The sequence below is a fragment of the Heteronotia binoei genome, chromosome 4, assembly GCF_032191835.1.
Source record: "Heteronotia binoei isolate CCM8104 ecotype False Entrance Well chromosome 4, APGP_CSIRO_Hbin_v1, whole genome shotgun sequence".
Lineage (NCBI taxonomy): Eukaryota > Metazoa > Chordata > Lepidosauria > Squamata > Gekkonidae > Heteronotia > Heteronotia binoei.
This window is the reverse complement of record NC_083226.1, coordinates 18702050-18721527: the sequence shown is the minus strand read 5'-3', so window position 1 is coordinate 18721527 and position 19478 is coordinate 18702050. Positions and strand designations below refer to the sequence as shown.

At 45.0% G+C, this 19478-nt stretch overlaps 1 protein-coding gene across 1 annotated transcript in view; it reads left to right on the top strand.

The window, feature by feature from the left end:
• MAN1A2 (mannosidase alpha class 1A member 2) overlaps window positions 1–19478 on the top strand; it is a 106934-nt gene that overhangs the window by 46482 nt on the left and 40974 nt on the right. Inside the window, exons 4-5 of the mRNA XM_060236321.1 lie at window positions 14627–14745; window positions 17225–17305. Coding sequence (XP_060092304.1) covers window positions 14627–14745; window positions 17225–17305 — 200 coding nt within the window. The remainder of the gene's footprint in view (window positions 1–14626; window positions 14746–17224; window positions 17306–19478) is intronic.

Genomic DNA, 19478 nt, shown 5'->3' with positions numbered 1-19478 from the left:
GTTTCTAACAAGGGCCATATTGAAACCTTCACAATCATTCCGTTATGTAAGACTTTGAACGCCAGTTGTCTTGCAGTCATCTTTGTTCCCAGGCCAGTCCTAGAAACTCATTTTTATTCTAATGTGAATGAGTGGAGAAAGTAAGCCATTCATTCTAAATCAAACCATATTGATTCCGGGTTGCGCTTGGAAACCAGGGCTCCTGAGGTTCACATTCATCATCCCCTTCGCTAAATTGGAAGTGCATAATGTGCACAGTTGTTCCATTTAGCTTTGTTTCCGACAAACCGCAGGAATCAACTATAACTTTAGTTGCCGCTTGCAGCTTTAAATGCTGAGCTTTCGTAGAGGTGGGTAGAAAAACATCACGCAAGTCCAATTTGTAGTTTAATCAAGCATTTGGACAAGTCTGCATGCATGGGAACTACCACTCAGCACACTTGAAGCATAGAGCAGAGGTGGCCATAGACTGAGGCTCTTTCATACATGCTGTTCAGCTCTCGAAGCGCTTCCCCCTCCTCCCAAATCAGCAGGCTCGGAGAAGGCATTTGTCTCTTTAAATCACTTTGCCAAGCCTGCTGGCAGCTTGGAGAATACATTTAAAATTAAAGTTGCTTTCTTTCCATCTCTCCCTCCCCCTTATATTTGCTTTCCCCCCTCCCTCCCTCCCTCCTTCATATATCTGACATCTGTCTTGCGGCTGTCAAACATCTGACATTTATTCTCTGTGGCTCTTGCATTAAGGAAGTTTGGCCACCCCTGTGCAACCCTGTTCAGCAGTGTGGAGCCTTCCTCCGGGAGCAAGTTGCTTCCACTGGCAGAAGACTCCATACTTAGGCTTTTATAACGCATTGCTCTGCTCAGCCATGTCACTGGTTATCAACAAGGTACGGGAAGCGGTAAGAAACTCTCCTGCAGTTAACTGTAGATTTCAAAATTTCACACTGGAATGTGGCCTTTGACCTGGCTGTGAATATCATGCCTCCTTCTGAAAATCCTTTTGCTTGCTTCTCAGCAGGGCTTTTTTTGCGTTTGAAAGATTTTTGTTTTTCCAAATGAAAAAAGGGAAAGTGGATATAGAAAAGTAATAAAACACCTGTTCAGAAAGTATAAAAAACATTCTGCATACCACTACGTCATCAATTATAAGAGAGTTCCATCACGTCATTATTATTACACATTTAGCCTCTTATCACATTAGTCGTATAAAGTTATATTGTAAGTTCCCTTTTAAATTGTCAATTTAGTTCATGTTTGGTTTAAATTCCAATCAAATAATTTGACGAGTATTTACCACCATTCATCGTTAAAACAGTTTTAAGTATCTAGCCAGACATATAACTTCTCCCAATATTTTCTTGCTTCCTCTTTGGATTTCCCAGCAAGCACTGAAGACAAATAGTCCCTCTCCGCTGCTTGAAGTTCATAGCCTGAAATTGCACACTTGCTCTTTTGGATGCATAACAAGTAGCAACAATAGTAGTGACTCTGATATAGTTTGTGGTCGTCTTCAGAGGCCCTGCTTTGGATACCCCTGCCTTCTGAGATTGGAGGGGGCGGGGTGGCAGAACCTGGGAGAGCGCCCTCGCGGTCATGACACCAAAACTCTGGAATTCTCTCCTCAAGGAGACTCTCCTGTTCCCTTCTGTTGCTGCCTTCACCCAAAGGGTGATTAACATGTGGAATTCACTGCCACAGGAGGTGGTGGCGGCCACAAGTATAGCCACCTTCAAGAGGGGTTTAGATAAAAATATGGAGCACAGGTCCATCAGTGGCTATTAGCCACAGTGTGTGTGTATATATAAAATTTTTTGCCACTGTGTGACACAGAATGTTGGACTGGATGGGCCATTGGCCTGATCTAACATGGCTTCTCTTATGTTCTTATGTTCAACCAGGGGAGTGAAGACTCTTGTCCGGCATGCCTTCAGTGATTCCCTCCTTCCTGCCGTATTTTGTATTTGCTGCTTCAAGTTTTTTGTATATGCAGCACCAGGTCTAGGGAGCTCTGTTGACCCCCCCCCCCATCAGAGCGCGTCGCGCCGAGGCTGGGTCCTACCGGCTTCGATGCAGCCAGCATCTAATCCTTTGGAGGGTGAACTGTGGGGAGGAGGCTTCTCCCCCCCCCCTCCTTTCCGGAACTGGAAGTGAGGGGGAGCGGAACCTCCTCCAGCACGCTCTTCAAAGAAGGATCAGATGCTGGCTGCATCGAAGCCGGTAGGACTCAGCCTCGGTGCAACGTGCTCCAATGGGGGGGGGGGTGCGGAGCAGAAGGAAGAGGGCCGGCGGTGGTGGTAGGGGAGAGGCAGACAAACTAGGTGATTCTCATGGGCCCCGGAGGGGGGAGAGCCCAATTTGGCGCTCCAGGCAACCATGTAGTTTGCCTAGTGGGTGAGCTGGCCTTGTGTACATGCATATTCTTGCTTCGGTTGTAATGTTTTTTTTAAAAAAGATGTTTTTAATCTGTAAGCTGTTGCGGTGGCCCTGATAAGAGCAGACAGGAGGGTTATAAATTTTATGATATAAACAAATCAGTCCCCAGTTCTTCTGGTCAGGTCGGCTCCCAAAGCCATTAAAGGGTTTGCACAACAAATTCCATATCGTAACAAGTACATTTTACCTTATAGCCTTAAATTAAACTAAGAGCCGGCGTGGCATAGTGGTTAAGAGCAACAGACTCTAATCTGGAGAGCCGGGTTTGATTTCCCCGCTCCTCCACATGAAGCCCGCTGAGTGACCTTAGACCAGTCGCGGTTCTCTCCGCGTTCTCTCAGCCCCACCTGCCTGAAAAGGTATTTGTTGTGGGGAGAGGCATGGAAGGTGGTCGTAAGGCGCTCCTTTAGGTAGAGAAAAGCAGGTTATAAAAACCAACTCTTCTTCTTCATATATGTCAGTTTGACTCTTTTCAGCCCTTATCAATTAGGTTCAGTCTCTTGCCTCAACAAAAGGTCAAATAAGGCAGCCCTGTGTGCCTTCTGAAAATCTGGGAGGGTGAAGCCTTCTGAGCTTATTCCAGGAATCTCTTAGGCAAGGCGGATGTAGCAATTGAAAAGGTCTGGCCGCACAAGCACCACGGTATGTTTTTCCTTGAGGGAGGGGGCGTTGCTGGGCTGGACAAATGCATCTTGTGGATTCCTATGGGGAGATATGGTCTTTCTGATATGTGGGTCCTAAGATGAGAAGGGCTTTAAAGGTAAGTGAAATGCAAGAGAAGAGGGTTGCACCGAAGAAATAGCAAAAGGGAGAAAATGGTGGCGTGGAAAAGAGTTGTTTTATTCAGATATACTTATCCCTAAGTGCAGGGGTTCCCCAACCCCCAGTCTGTGGACTGGTACCGGTCCGTGGCCTGTTAGCAACTGGGTCGTGAGTTGTACAATTATTTCATTATATGTTACAATGTAGTAATAATAATAAGAAGAAGAAGAAGAAATTGGATTTATATCCTGCCCTCCACTCCGAATTTCAGAGTCTCAGAGTGGCTCACAATCCCCTTTCCCTTCCTCCCCCACAACAGACACCCTGTGAGGTGGGCGGGGCTGAGAGAGCTCTCACAGGAGCTGCCCTTTCAAGGACAACTCCTGCCAGAGCTGTGGCTGACCCAAGGCCATCCCGGCATCTGCAAGCGGAGGAGTGCGGAATCAAACCCGGTTCTCCCAGATAAGAGTCTGCACATTTGACCACCACACCAAACTAGTAAAAATAAAGTGCGCAATTGCATCATCCCAAAACCATCCACAAACCGCCACACACCCCAGTCCCTGGAAAAAAATTTCTTCCACAAAACCGGTCCCTGGTGCCAAAAAGGTTGGGGACTGCTGCCTAAGTGCATTTCTTCAAGTGAACCTATATAATTGTACCAAGTAGTTCCCACAGCAACAGAATTCCATAGAGGAGTATGCTGTTTTGACTCAGGTTCTATCTCATACAGGCTGCCCTTTAAGACTGTCTAGAAGCTACCGTTTATATAGAATGCTGTGGCCAGGATGTTGGTTGGCATGGGTCAGGCACTATATAGCTCCACTCTTCTTCCATCTACATTGCTTCCAGGATCACTCAACTCCACTCTTGTTCCAGTTTGTTTCCAGGTTCAATTCAAAGTGCTATTGTTAACCACTCCCATATGAACCTACCCTGTCATTCTAGCCATCATCGGAAACTCTGCTTTGGGTGGGACCGCCCTGCAAGACAGTGCCTTCTCAGTCATGGCACCAAACCTGTGTAACTGCCTCCCCAGCGAGATTTGTCCCCCCCATCGTTGTTTTCCACCAGCTAGTGAAAACTTTTCTGTTTTGTTCAGCATTCCCTCACTAACTACCAGTGACTTTTCTTTCCTGTTCATGTGTCTCTGTAAGTTTACGTGAGAAGAAGAATAATTGCAGATTTATACCCCGCCCTTCTCTCTGAATCAGAGACTCAGAGTGGCTTACGATCTCCTACATCTTCTCCCCCCACAACAGACACCCTGTGAGTTTGGTGGGGCTGGAGAGGGAGGGCTCTCACAGCTGCTGCCCTTTCAAGGACAACTTCTGCAAGAGCTATGGCTAACCCAAGGCCATTCCAGCAGGTGCATGTGGAGGAATGGGGAATCAGACCCAGTTCTCCCAGATAAGAGAGACTTATGAGTAAGCTATGAGTCCAGTAAGTAAAACGATTAAGCTATGAGTCCAGTAAGACTTTATAGACAAGGAGTGGCCAAACTTGCTTAAGGTAAGAGCCACATAGAATAAATGTCAGCTGGTTGAGGGTAGACAGGAAGGAAGGCAGGCAGGCTAATAGATGGGGAGGGGAGAGGTGGAAAGAAAGCAGCCTTAACTTCAAATGCATTCTCCAGGCTTGGCTCAGAAAAGTGATTTAAAGGGAGAATTGTCTTCTCCAAGCTGCCCACAGAGGTTGGGGGCTTCTAGAGCCATACAATGTGTGTGATAAAGCCACAGTCTGGCCACCCCTGTTATAGACCAACAAAATTCCCCAGGGTTATAAGCCTTCATGACTCAAAACCCACTTAAGTTGTGGAAACTTACACCCTGCGGAAAACATTTGGGTCTTTGAGGTGCCATCAGAGTCAAATTTCGCTGTATTTCTTTCAGACAAACATGGCTACCCACTTGACACCATGCGTTTACATGTCTTGTTAGTCGTTTTTACACATTTTTATATAGTAATTTGTATTTCAAAGCTTGTTTTCATGTTGTCATTGCTCATCGCTTCGGGCATTCCAAGTGGAGCGGAAAAGCAGCCCACAAAAGCTTTAAGTACTCTAAGGGGTAAATAAATACTCTAAGGGGTAAGAGGGAAGAAAGCACTCCAAACATCTGCCCCAACCCACATCTCCCAAGAGCTCTGCCCATTTCCAGCCTATGATATCTCCATTTTGCATGGTTTCAGTTTCATCTTGTTCACCCTCAGCTACTCAAGTACTGCCTTCATAAGTTAGCCATAACAGTAAAACAACTGCTTTGGGAGACTTGGAAAGACAAGCATAGCTGAGCATCATTTGCCTATTAATTCCCAGTTCTGAAATGACAAATGATCACGTCCAGCAGTTTGAGATAGACATCAGAGGCTTGGTGAGAAGACTAAGCCCTCCAGGAATGCCAGACTTTAAGACCTACACCGAGTTATCAGTGTTTTTATCATAAGAATGTAAGAGAAGCCATGTTGGATCAGGCCAATGGCCCATCCAGTCCAACACTTTGTGTCACACAGTGGCCAATGGTTTATTTTTTTGCATCGGGGTGAGTGACAGCTATACACAAATGGGAGAAAATACAGGCTGCCTTTGGTGAACCCAGTCTTTCTATCGAGTCTGTCTTTGCTGTATATCTCCACTGCTTATCTGCATGAGGTACCGGTTGCATTAGAGCATGATGGACGTGGCTGACGTGAGTGGGTGATGGGAACCCTACGTTACTGCATTTCCCAGTAAGGTGAATTGATTTCCCAAGTAATGCAACTTAATTTCCAGTTAATGCAACTTAATTTCCAAATGAGGTTTAATGATCTTGCGTTTGATCAGCATTGATCAATTAGTCACCTCTTTGGAGTGTGTCTTCAGTTCAGCTCACTCCTCTCCATATGTGTTGGCGCTGTCAAGGTCTTCCTCATCCAGCAGAACGTTGATTTGTTTTTCCCTTCCTTGCTGACAGAGCTGTGTCTCTGAATCTGACGGGGTGTCTGGGTAGCTGATGACTCTTGGCGAGGAAGGTTGAGATGTGCTATCTGCAGAGCCTACCCCTGTCCAAAACATAATCACCTCCTTGCGACAAGCAGCGACAGCCAGGCTCGTGACGAGTATACAGGGCACCAAGTATGGAAGCGTTGACTGACTTGCCTTTGAGAACGTTGCCACCGCAAACATCACCAACAATCCGTAGCTGTAGGCCAGAGTCGAAGCTAGAAAGTAAATGCCCGAAGACTCAACCTGAACATCAAATCTGTGGCAGTAGGCAACTAGCAAACCCGGAAGAACAATGTCTCCGAGACTTAGAGCGGTAAAAGAGCTGCCTTCCAGATCTGATGTTGAGGATATTGTCGGCACCTTCAACAGAAAGGGGATCTCTTCCACGTCAGGGGGTGCAAAAGCCATCAGGTCTGTGCCGCTCCTTCTCGTTTTAGTTAGGAAAGGGCTGAGAAACATGCAGAGTGCATTGGTCATCAGGTGCGCAAATAAAAACAAGCTGCAGGCCTGCAAGGTGGGCATGTGGACGGTCCTCAGAATGTAAATGCCGATGGCGATCCCCAACACGTCTTGCAAAACCCAGCTCCAGCTCTCATCCTTTCGGAACATAACCCAGGCTGCATTGACGGACAGACAGATCCCCGCCAGAAGCAATTTTCTGATCTCTAGGCATCTGTGAAAATATGGCACACAAAATGCTTGTTTTCCGAACGGGAGATGGTTCGCCAATGGTGTCAAACAGCTGTATAGGCTGAAAGATGCGTATAGGCAGAAAATTCCCGTCAGTACGTGCGCTAAGCAATCATAGAAGCAGTAGAGAGCAAGAATCAAGAAGGCGGCCATAACTGTGCATGTGCATGTGAAGTGGACATAATTGTCAATTGTTATCTCGCTAGAGTCATCTTCCATTTGGTACTGGCTTTCAATGTACTGTTTTTTCTTCCTCTCTGTGCTTCCTGCCCAGTAGCTTCCTATGGTCACAATGGCCATCGACAGCAGATAGATGGCCCCAGTTTTGTGCAGCAAGTCCCCGAATAAGTTCTTGAATAACAAATAGAGAATCTCCTCATCGCTGATCAGAATCCCTGGGAGAGTGACCTCCTCACAGTGACCCCAGTCATAACCAGACCTCCGGTCCGTCGTGAGAGGTGGAGCATCTCCTCCCAGGGTCAGCAGCCCTTGGGTGCTGTTGATTGCTTGGAGTTTGGCATTTTCATAAAGATTGCAGTTGCCCTCCCTCACGGATGCAATTCTGGTGCTGAATCCACCGCCGTCGGAGTCGACCTCCCCGAAAAAAGATGGAAGGCAACACATGGCCGAATAAGTGAGTTTCTGAGTCGACAGCTGAAGATCAAGCCACTGGACATCAGCTGTGTTACTCGGTGCTAACCACTGTGAAGGGAAGAGGAAGCAGTAATCTCCTCCTTGTTTGGAGTCGACATGGATGATTCCGGGGTTCACAGCAAATGCATACGTGTGAATGAAAAGGAGGAGCGAGCTTGCCAGCTTCAGCACCACCTCTGGTCTTCCCAAGTCTCCATTCATCTTTCTTAGCAGACGTCATCGGGTTCTCTCTCCTTCTCACTTGGTAGAAAAGTGATTATGTCCTTTCTTCTTATGTGAATGAGGCTTAGGCCCCTCGGGCCCAAACTCTGCTCTCTACATGGCAAGTACTTCCTGCTAGCCTTGTTTTACTGCTAGCCTGTGGATGTCACCCCTAACCTTCTTTGTTACATAATAAGCCCAACTGCCTAACCATGGAGACAGGCTCCACCCCTTCCTGCCATTATATCTCTCCTAGTCAAGCACCTGAAGCTGCCTTATTCTATGGAGACAGGCTCCACTCCTTCCTGCTATTATGCGGGCTCTCTCCTACTCGAACACATGAAGCTGCCTTATTCCATGGAGACTGGCTCCACCTCTTCCTGCTGTTATATGGGCTCTATCCTAGTTGAACACATGAAGCTGCCTTATACCATGGAGACAGGCACCACCCCTTCCTGTAATGATGCAGACTCTCTCCCAGTTGAATACATGAAGCTGCCTTTTACTGAATCAGACCATTGGCATAGCAAAGTCAGTACTGTCTACTCAGACTGGCAGCAGCTCTCCAGGGTCTCGGACAGAGGTCTTTCCCATCCTCTGTTGCCTAGTCACAATAGCTGGGCATTGCTATTGTGCCAGATATCTGTCGGGTTTATTCAGATGTTCAAAACATCTTTGTTTGTTTGTTTGTTTTTAAATTTTTTCTGTACCTCTTCTTCTAACATATCAAATTCATTTTTTGGTTTAATCTTTGCTAGTGTTTTTATTAGGATTGTTTTTATGTTCTTGTTCCAATCTCTGAATTTTTTTGTTATCTTAGTTTATTCTAATCTTTCTCACTTTTTTTAGCAGCAGCTGCTAGTGAATTCCTCTAATAAAGGTTTTACTTGCTTCCCTAATTGTAGCGGGAGATGTCCCATCTGTGTTTATTTTTAAAAACTCTTCCAGTTTTTTTTACACTTACTACATCTTCTTGTATTAAAAGAGTATCATTTAATCTCCATTTTCGTCTTGATCCTCTATTCCGTTACAAGACTACTTCTATTGGATTATGCTTTGCTGCAAATATCTTTGGTTGAATCTACTTTTTCTAAAGTAATTGTTAGACTTTTTGATATCCAGCACATGTCTATTCTTGAATATGTTTGATGTCGGTCTGAAAAGAAGGTAACGTCTCTACCGTTTAAATGTTTGATCCTCCAACATAGATTCAGGTAGGTAGTCATGTTGGTATGAAATACCAGAATAAAATTTAGAGTCCAGTGGCACTTTTAAGACCAACCAAGTTTTATTCAAGGTATGAGCATTCATGTCCTCCAAGAGTCTTCTAGCATTTCCATGTAATGAAGTACATTTTTTAGGTAATTTTCCACCTTTAATATTTCTTGATCTGTCTTTTTTTGGGTCTGGTACTCCATTGACATCTCCAAGAATCATTATTTCCTCATCTTGAAAATCTAGTGTAGTTTAGAAAAAAATTTTCAAAAGAATTGACTTTAGGCCCATTTGGTGCATATGCTCTTGCTATCGTGCCTTCTGGGTCTCATTTTTAAAATTGGGTATCTTCCATCTGAGTCTCTTAATTCTTCTAATACTTCTAATTGTGGGTTGTTTATGTAAATGGTTACTCTACATTTTTATTGTATGCAGAAGCAAGATATGCTTTGCCTATTTTTTTTTAATTTAAAATATGTTCAGTTTTTTTAATTTAGTGAATTTATATTTTATTTAGCGGACATATTCTGCTCTACCCTGCAAACTCTTTGTATGAGTTTCTGGTAGGCATTATATATCAGTGTTTTGTTTTTTCAGTTGGTTGAAGATTTTCATGCATTTTGAAGGATAATTTAGTCCGTTGATATTTATTGACACTACTTTTAATTTATCCATTTTGCCCTGATATTGTTGCCACATCCAACTCATCCTTTTCTATGCTTGTTTCTTCTTCAGAGTTTTTGGTCTGTGAACTTTGCTTTGAACTACTAGCAGATTGCTTTGAATTGCTTGGAGATTCTCCTTCTGTTCCTCTATGTAAGTCCTCTGCTTGCAGTTCTTCAGCCATTTGCTTAGCTTGTTTGTTGCAATTACTTTTCTTCCTTTTGGTGAAAATACCTCTATTGCAAATGGTATTTTCCGACAGTATTTTATTTATTTATTTTGTAAGATCAGTCTCAAAGAGTCAAAGTCTTTCCTTTAACACACTTGTTGGTAAATCCTGCAAGATCTGCACTTCTTTTCCGTCAACCTTGAGTGGTGATTCCCTTTGGTTCTTTAGTATTGTGTGTTTTGTTTTCTTGTAGGTGAATCGAACCAGTAGTTGAATGCAAAATGAAGTAGTTGAATGAAAATCTTCAATTCACTCTAAAAATCTGGTCAATATCAGGAAAGTCTTCCTCTGCCTTCAAATAATTCTGAAGTAAATCACAAAAGCTTTTTTCCAAAAGACCTCCCCAAATCCTCTAGGATCCCTGTAAACGCAAATTATTAATCTGCATATCCAGGATTTCAGTTCTTGTTCTGCCTTCTCAGTCTGAAGATCATGCCTTTCTAAATGTGTGTCATTATCTTTTTTGCTTCTCTTTGATTTTTATAATTTCTTGTGTTCTTATAATTTTAAATTAATTTATGATAATCCAGCCAATATCATTTGACACACTTCTTGAATATTCTTCTGGTTTCTTTCCTCAGATTATTGAATATTTCTTTGAATACTCTGGATATTCTTTTTCTGGCTATGTGTTTGTCTACAAAACTATTGTCTTCCACAGAGAAATAACTACTACAAGGCAGTGCAAGAATAGATAGACAACCATGTATATTGGTCAGTATCAACATACTATCTGGGGAGTCTTAAGTTCAAAATCTACAATCAATCAAAGGAAAATGTGAAAAAAAAATTAAAGGAAATGTGCTGTTTGAACTTGATCTGGACACACACACTCAGCCTAATTCACCACTCTGGCTTGTTATTCCTTATCTAAATAGTTCATATGCTTTCCTACTAAGAAAGACTGGATCATGAGGGCATGAATATAGTGATAAAGGGGAGGCAAACCCAGCTGCCCCTTGGAGAGCCCTGGCATATCAGTTCCAACAAAACACACACACACACACACTGTGTAGCAAGGCAAAAAGTTCATACCTTGAATAAAACTTTGTTGGTCTTAAAGATGTTTTGTATTTATCCCTGTGATTGAGGAAACTGGGCAAAGTAAGGGGACAAAGGGGGACGAGCCTCAGCTAATGGAAGGAAGAGAGACTTGGCTCACTAGCTCTGCTGTGCAATTGAGATAGCCTGGCAAAGCAAGCTGAGATGCAGAAGGAAGGAAGGGAGAAGGAAGCAGACAGTAAATTGCTTGTGGGTCTGATAGGAGCCCTTCTGGGGCCACATTCATCCTGTGGGCCCCTGTGGGCATGTATGGCCCCTGAATAACATATGAAAACAAATTGTGTCTTTCGGTTGAGCCTTTTGTCTATCAAAACTGGGTTTTTAAAATTCTCACTTTGTCACATTACAGCCAGAATATTGAGCACTTCAAACAAATGTCTTTCATCAAAGATAAAAAATTAAAGATGAAGAAGACTGAAAGTAAAAATGAAAATAACCTATTATATATTCCATGTAGTAGATAATATAAAAAAGAGCTTCACCTAGTATTTTCACTCTATTATTGAAGCTGAGATTTTCATGGAAAGTAGTCAAGTGCCATTCTGCAAAGATAAAGTTCTTTAAAGCTGATTATGTAAATCTCTTGCTTAATAGCTGCTGTTAAAGATCATAGTTTATCAGAAGTCTTGCTCCAAAAGCCATAAATTTTCAAAGAGGGATCCCTCTTACCACTATATAATGGAAGCTGACTTCAAACGCTGCTGGAAGACTGCCAGGTTTTTTTTTTTAATTTTGATTGCAGTTCCAAGAGTCCAAAAAATATCCAGAATATTGCAGTTCTGGAAGTGGGGCGGGGGGGGAGGAATAAAAACAAAAGTTTCAGTTGTAGTCTATATTGGCAAAAAACTCTTCAGCTCCTATAGACTGTACTGTGGACTATATTGGCAAAAAGCCCTCCTTATCACAGCTGCCCTTGATATTTCCAGAGTCCAGGTGGAAACCTGACATCAATTCCACCCCCAAATGGGTTCACGTGTCATAGAATCAGAGAGCTGGAAGGGACCTCCAGGGTCATCTAGTGACTCCAGCCCCTTGCACAATGCAGGAAACTCACAAATACCTCCCCCTAAATTCACAGGATCTTCATTGCTGCCAGATGGCCATCTAGCCTCTGTTTAAAAACCTCCAAGGAAGGAGAGCCCACCACCTCCCGAGGAAGCCTGTCCCACTGAGGAACCGCTCTAATGGTCAAGAAGTTCTGTTGAGCCAGAAACTCTTTTGATTTCATTTCAACCTGTTGGTTCTGGGGCCACAGAAAACAATTACTGCACCATGTCAGTTGGGTAAGGATAGAGAAGTCAATTCCTTCCTGGTATTGTTTAATGAGAAAGGACTGAAGCCTTTGAAAATGCTCTTTGTCAGGCTGCCGTATTCGCAGCAAGTGCCCCTTCCATTCTTTTTAGCATCTGTATGAAGTGGCTGAGAAATCATCAGGAGATTTGCAGAATGATGTCGTCCGTATGTCATCTCAATCCCAGAGAGGCAGTGGTGACTTTAAATCGGTATCTCGGGATGATAAACAGCTGGATGTCAGCAGAAAAACTGACAATCCAGACAAGATGGAAATACTGTTGGATGAGGGTAAAGTTCTGCAGAGAGGAGGACCGAAGCATCTCCTGGGTAGCACTTCCCTTGATGGAGCTTGAGGCGTGAGGCCTCTTCCTTCTGCCCAGCTGCTTGAGAACCAGTTAGTGAAGGTAATCGGGATCTCATCTTTAGTGAATCAAGGGCATTAATCAGGAAAATTAACTATGCTGTTGACAAAAGCAAAACCTTTCATCACTTTGGGTTATAAGTCATATAGTTCCTTCCGTTTTAGTAATGAAGTAAAGCATCTAGCCAGTATTCTAGCCTTTTAGAATAATGTTCTGCTCCATTGCTAAGAGCCCCGTGGCGCAGCGTGTTAAAGCTGCAGTACTGCAGTCCTAAGCTCTGCTCACGACCTGAGTTCGATCCCCAGTGGAAGCTGGGTTTTCAGGTAGCCGGCTCAAAGGTTGACTCAGCCTTTCATCCTTCCGAGGTCGGTCAAATGAGTACCCAGCTTGCTGGGAGGAAAGTGTAGAGGACTGGGGAAGGCAATGACAAACCACCCCGTAAAAAGTCTGCTGTGAAAACGTTGTGAAAGCAACGTCACCCCAGGGTCGGAAACGACTGGTGCTTGCACAGGGGACCTTTCCTTTCCTTCTACTCCATTGCAACTGAGTGTTGAATAAAGAGGTTGTGTAAGTTTTGTCGAAGGAGCCCCATGGCTCAGAGTGGTAAGCTGCAGTACGGCAGTAGCTCTGTTCACGACCTGAGTTCGATCCCGGCGGAAGCTGGGTTCAGGTAGCCGGCTGAAGGCTGACTCAGCCTTCCATATTTCCGAGGTTGGTAAAATGGGGGGTGGGGAAGTGCAGATGACTGGGGAAAGCAATGGCAAACTACCCCGTAAAAAAGTCTGCCATGAAAACGTCGTCACCCCAGAGTTGGAAACGAGTGATGCTTGCGCAGGGTTTTTATGCATTTTGTCAATTTCGTTTTCCTTGTTAGTCAGTCACTTATGGGCAGTGTGGGTGGAGACTGTATAGCCAAGAGATGATTAGAGGACAGTGTGCTGTTCTGTTTGCTTAGAGCAGGGGTGGCCAAACTGTAGCTCAGGAGCCACATGTGGCTCCTTCCCACACATTGTGTTGCTCTTGAAGGCCCCACTGCCCTGTTGGCCAGCTTGGAGAAGGCAGTTGGCTCTTTAAATCACTTCTCTAAGCCAAGCCAGCCAGTGGATTGGAGAATGCATTTAAAGTTAAAGCTGCTTTCTTTCCACACCCACCTACCTACAGTATCTCCCTACCTTCCTTCGTTCCTTGCCTCCCTCCCTCCCTCCAACGCTCATATCCTGCAGCTCTCAAACATCTGATGTTTATTTTGCGTGGCTCTGGTTTGGCCACCTCTGGTTTAGAGGCTTCGATATCAGCAAGTGGCTTCCGTCTTTCGTTTTGTCGCTTTAGCTTTCATGATCTTGATTAAGGCAGCACATAATATGGAACGTTTGGCGTTTTCACTGCTGAATGAGAAGTTGCATGAAGCGGCAGGGTCACTTGCTGGATGTAAGAGCCAGTTTGGTGTAGTGGTTAAGCGTGCGGACTCTTATCTGGGAGAGCCAGGTTTGATTCCCCACTCCTCCACTTGCACCTCCTAGCATGGCCTTGGGTCAGCCTTATCTCTGGTAGGAGTTGTCCTTGAAAAGGCAGCTGCTGTGAGAACCCTCTCCAGCCCCACCCACCTCACAGGGTGTCTGTTGTGGGGGAGGAAGGGAAAGGAGATTGTGAGCCGCTCTGAGAGTCTTCGGAGTGGAGGGTGGGATATAAATCCAATCTCCTCCTCCTCCTCTTCTTCTTCTTCTTCTTCTTCTTCTTCTTCCTCTTCTTCTTCTTCTTCCTCTTCTTCTTCTTCCTCTTCTTCTTCTTCTTCCTCTTCCTCTTCCTCTTCCTCTTCCTCTTCCTCTTCTTCTTCTTCTTCTTCTTCTTCTTCTTCTTCTTCTTCTTGTCATGGTTGGAACTGTCTGAAAAGAACGCACAAAGTATAGTGGAAAAATAAGTTGTGATTCCCGTCTTCGTATTGGTTTATGCTGGGAGGAACTGTCTAGCTGCAAAAGCGGATATCCGGCTAATTGGTAATAACGATGGCATCAAAGGGGAAATGCTTCCCGTCTGTGGAACAGTTCGTTATGATAGAAGTTCTGCTTTTTTGGCCTCTAGGAAATTCTCAGCTGGGTGCCACTATAGTAGATGCATTGGACACACTCTACATTATGGGCCTTCAAGATGAATTCAAAGAAGGGCAGGACTGGATTGACAATCATCTCGACTTCAGTGTGGTGAGTAGAACTTATGGTATGTTGCACATTTGCTTAGAGGCGAACCGCTAAGAAATCTGTATTCTGTATTGTAAGAAATCTGTGTTGTAATCAGAGGTTCCACTCCCGCATCCAAGTAGAGAATCCAGACTGAACAATTTCAGAAGCCTTTGCCCATGCAAACGGCTTAGCTGCAGGGTTATCTATTAAAGGATGACTGTCAACCTTTAAATCTGATAACAGAAATAAATACAGGATGAGTTCAGTTCTTTGAACTATAACCAGCAAAACCAAACCAAAAACCTGTAAAGACATTTATTTTTCATTAAGAAAATAAATTGTTCTTGATAGGATGCAAGACAGTAGGAAACATAAGCACGTAAAAATTAACCCTACAATTACTGTAAGATTAAGTGCTAAAATTATCAAAATTCTTAGCATCGTTTGATTGTATTATATGGAGAAATAGCTTAAAAAGCAAACCAGGTTTCAAGTTTTTGACTTACTGTTCAAGGGATTATCATAAAGCTCAGGTTACACTTCCAGAAATCTCAGCAGGAGCAGTGGCTTGCCTTGGTCTTCATGTCTGAAGTTCAATTCCAATGAAAGTCAGAAAGTGTTTGGAGGTTTACTTCCTCTGGATGTGGAGGCTCCCTTCAGTCACTACGGCTAGTAGCCACTGATGGACCTCTCCTCCATGAATCTGTCTTAATCCCCTTTTAAAACCGTGTGCCTGTGGCTATCGCTACTTCCAGTGATAGCAAATGCCGCATTTTAATGACTAAGTTGCGTAAATAAGCATTTCCTTTCGTTCATCTTGAATCTGCTGCCCAGCAGTTTCATTGGATGCCCCCAAGTTCTAGTATTTTGGGAGAGGGAGAAAAAGTTCTCTTTGCTCGCTCTCCATACGCTGTGCATAATTTTTTAAACCTCTGTGATGTCTCTCCCCTACCCCAGTCATCTCTTTTCTAAACCAAGAAGTGCCAGAAGTGGGGATAGACAGTAATCCTCCAGTGCTACCTTCTGGAACCTGCCCAAGATGTAGGAATTGAACATCCCTTGTCAACATCATTGACAAGAAGTTCAGAAGGATACTGTAGCCCAGCGGTGGCCAAACTGTGGCTCGGGAGTCATATGTGGCTCTTTCACACATATTGTGTGACTCTCGAAGCTTCCCCACCCTGCTTTTGGTTGGCTTAGAGAATGCATTTGTCTCTTCAAATCACTTCTTCAAACCAAGTCAGCCGACAGCTTGGAGAATGCATTTAAAGTTGCTTTCTTTCTACCTCTCTCTTCCTCCTTCCTCCCCCATTTATTTTCCTTCCTCCCTCCCTTCTGTTTATTCTGTGTGGCTCTTAAGTTTGGCCACCCCTGATGTAGCCCAAGAGCTGCTGAGAGAACAGAGGGAATCAGCAAGGTCACACCTCCCGTTGCGATTCAGGCAGTCCATCAGGGCAATGAAACCTGCCTTAATTCCAAAACTGTGTTGGAAGCCAGATTGAAAAGGATTTAGAAAACACATTGGCATCATCCTAGGAGGCCCCGGAGCTGAACATCCACCTTCTGGTCAAAAGGGGGAGATTACGCCTCCGGTCTCTAATTGGTTTGCCAGGGTTCAGTGCGGCTGGCACCTCAAGGAGGGTTTTTCCATTCCTAGTTTCAACCGTGCCCCCTCTCTAATGCTTCGAGAAAGAAGGGCGAGTGCACAGGTGGTAGCATTTTATCAGCATCCTTAGGCTGCATTAACTCAGCTCAGCTCCCAAAACTTGGTGAAACACTTTCCTGGGAGTCTGCTGCATTTGTACCATATCCCTTATGGAGTCTGGTTGAGAATGGATGTGAATGGCTTTAATCCGCAAGTGCTTTGTAAACCAACGTCAGTTGGCTACTGATAGTTGCTTGGGGACTGTACGAGCCCTTTCAGCTCTCAGAAAGCCTCTGCTGGACATGATTGAATAGAAGTGAAACAGGCAGAGAAGTCGTTTCCTTTTGCCACCATCACAAGCCCAGGAGTGCTTTTGGGCAGGCACAGGGGATGAGATGCATGTTTGTTGATGGGGAAGGCATTTTTGGAACACCGACTTGGAGCCCTTTTATTTGTGTGCGTGGGGTGGGTACCAGTTCCGGAGGGGTGGGGCTTTTTATCTCCTTCCCCTTGTTTCACCATTAAAATCGCAACCCCCAAGCTGCTTTCTGGACCCATTGCAGGGGCAGAATAGGGATGCCCTTCAGTTTTCTCTGCTGGAACCGAAAACAACTTGGCAGTGGCCGTTTTTTGTCTGGGAAAGGGTCTTGGGGCAGAAGGTTAAAAGCCCCCGTTGTCCTCCTCTGGCTCTCGTAAATGGCAGCTCCGATGGCTACTTTCTGCAAAAGCCAAAAATACTTTTTAAAAAGATCAAGGAAACATGATCCACCATAAATATATGTGTTAAACATAAATATACTGTACAAGCATCTAAGCTTGTCTCTGAATAATCTTTTTTTCCCCCCCTGTTCCAAGAATTCAGAGGTGTCTGTCTTTGAAGTCAACATCCGCTTCATCGGTGGCCTGCTCGCAGCCTATTATCTTTCAGGACAAGAGGCAAGCTGATATATTTGTTTATGGAAATGCGTACGTTGTTAGAGAGTATGCTGTTTGGTGTAGTGATTAAGTGTGAGAGCCAGTTTGGTGTAGTGGTGAAGTGTGCGGACTCTTATCTGGGAGAACCGGGTTTGATTCCCCACTCCTCCACTTGCACCTGCTGGAATGGCCTTGGGTCAGCCGTAGCTCTGGCAGAGGTTGTCCTTGAAAGGCCAGCTGCTGTGCGAGCCCTCTCTAGCCCCATCCACCTCCCAGGGTGTCTGTTGTGGGGGAGGAAGGGAAAGGAGATTGTGAGCAGCTCTGAGCCTCTGTCCTTGAAAGGGCAGCTGCTGGGAGAGCCCTCTCCAGCCCCACCCACCTCACAGGGTGTTTGTTGTGGGGGAGGAAGGGAAAGGAGATTGTAGGCCGTTCTGAGACTCTGTCCTTGAAAGGGCAGCTGCTGTGAGAGCCCTCTCAGCCCCACCCACCTCACAAGGTGTCTGTTGTGGGGGAGGAAGGTAAAGGAGATTGTAGGCCACTCTGAGACTCTGTCCTTGAAAGGGCAGCTGCTGTGAAAGCCCTCTCAGCCCCACCCACCTCCCAGGGTGTCTGTTGTGGGGGAGGAAGGGAAAGGAGATTGTGAGCCGCTCTGAGACTCTTCGGAGTGGAGGGCGGGATAGAAATCCAATATCTTCTTCTTCTTCTGTTTCTCTGCTCCTTCACTGATTGCTGATAGAAGCAATGCTTCCTCTACGCTACAGAGTCTTGTGAGCAAAAAATTCTACTTTGTGAGCTCCTGGCATTGAAGGGGTGAGCTGCTGCATAAATTAGCTTGCTCAGGGGCCATTTTTTTTTTCTGAGCTAAGACAAAAATGTGTGAGCCAGAGGCTAAAATGTGTGAGTTAGCTCACACTATCACTGAAAGGATACAACTGAGGCTGTGTGATTCCATGCCAGCACGGTTGCAGGACTTTGGCAGCAGCCAAAGAATTTGGCATCTCTGCATTCATGGTTTGGGATAGTTTTAAAGTATAAAGAGAGAGAGGGAGTTATTTATGATTTGGAGCAGGGCTTCGGCGTCTTGGAAACTCCTCGTCCCTCCCCACGCGAACTTTGCATCGGCTTGTTCAATCAGGGGTGGCCAACGGTAGCTCTCCAGATGTTTTTTTGCCTACAACTCCCATCAGCCCCAGCCATTGACCATGCTGGCTGGGGCTGATGGGAGTTGTAGGCAAAAAAAATCTGTGGAGAGCTACCGTTGGCCACCCCTGATTTATATAGTTTACCCAGGTTGCAAGGAACAGCTGTTCTCTGTGCAGCATCTGGGATGGGGGTGCTCGGTGCAAAATATGCACAGCCTTTCGGGTATAGCTTACTGGCTCTGCTGATGTTGCGTGGCCAAATGTGACTTCTAATGGATTTGGGTAGGATGCGGTCAGCTTTTCCACTTGATCTTGACTAATTTCCTTACTTCACTGCAGCCACCTTCCTACCTGGCTTTTGCCCACAATTCCTAGTGTAGCCTTTTGGATAGCCCGAAGGCATTATTTCATATGATTTGGGAGGGGGGGCACTAGAAGGGACTGGTTATAGGAAAGGCATTCCTGCTCTAAAGGAAGCATGCACCTCACCAAGGGCATGCTGAACCTCGGGATCTAGCGTCATGAATTTGGCGGATTTGGGTTTATATCTTTAATGGTGGCTGTCCTTTTTCTTCCTGCATCTTCATTCCTCTCTTTCAGGAAGAGATAGAGAAGCAGCGAGGGGAGAGATATTTATGTATGTGCCCACCCCTTTTTACCTAGAGGGCTGGCACTTTTTTTTGTGCTCTCACTAATTATAATTATCCAGGTTTTTGGTGTAGTGGTTAAGTGTGCGGACTCTTATCTGGGAGAACCGGGTTTGATTCCCCACTCCTCCACTTGCACCTGCTAGCATGGCCTTGGGTCAGCCATAGCTCTGGCAGAGGTTGTCCTTGAAAGGGCAGCTGCTGTGAGAGCCCTCTCCAGCCCCACCCACCTCACAGGGTGTCTGTTGTGGGGGAGGAAGGTAAAGGAGATTGTGAGCCGCTCTGAGACTCTTCGGAGTGGAGGGCGGGATATAAATCCAATATCTTCTTCTTCTCAATATCAGAACATCTTTCTCTAGAGAGCTTCATTTGAGTTAAAGGTGATTCAGGATTCTGAAGTAGACC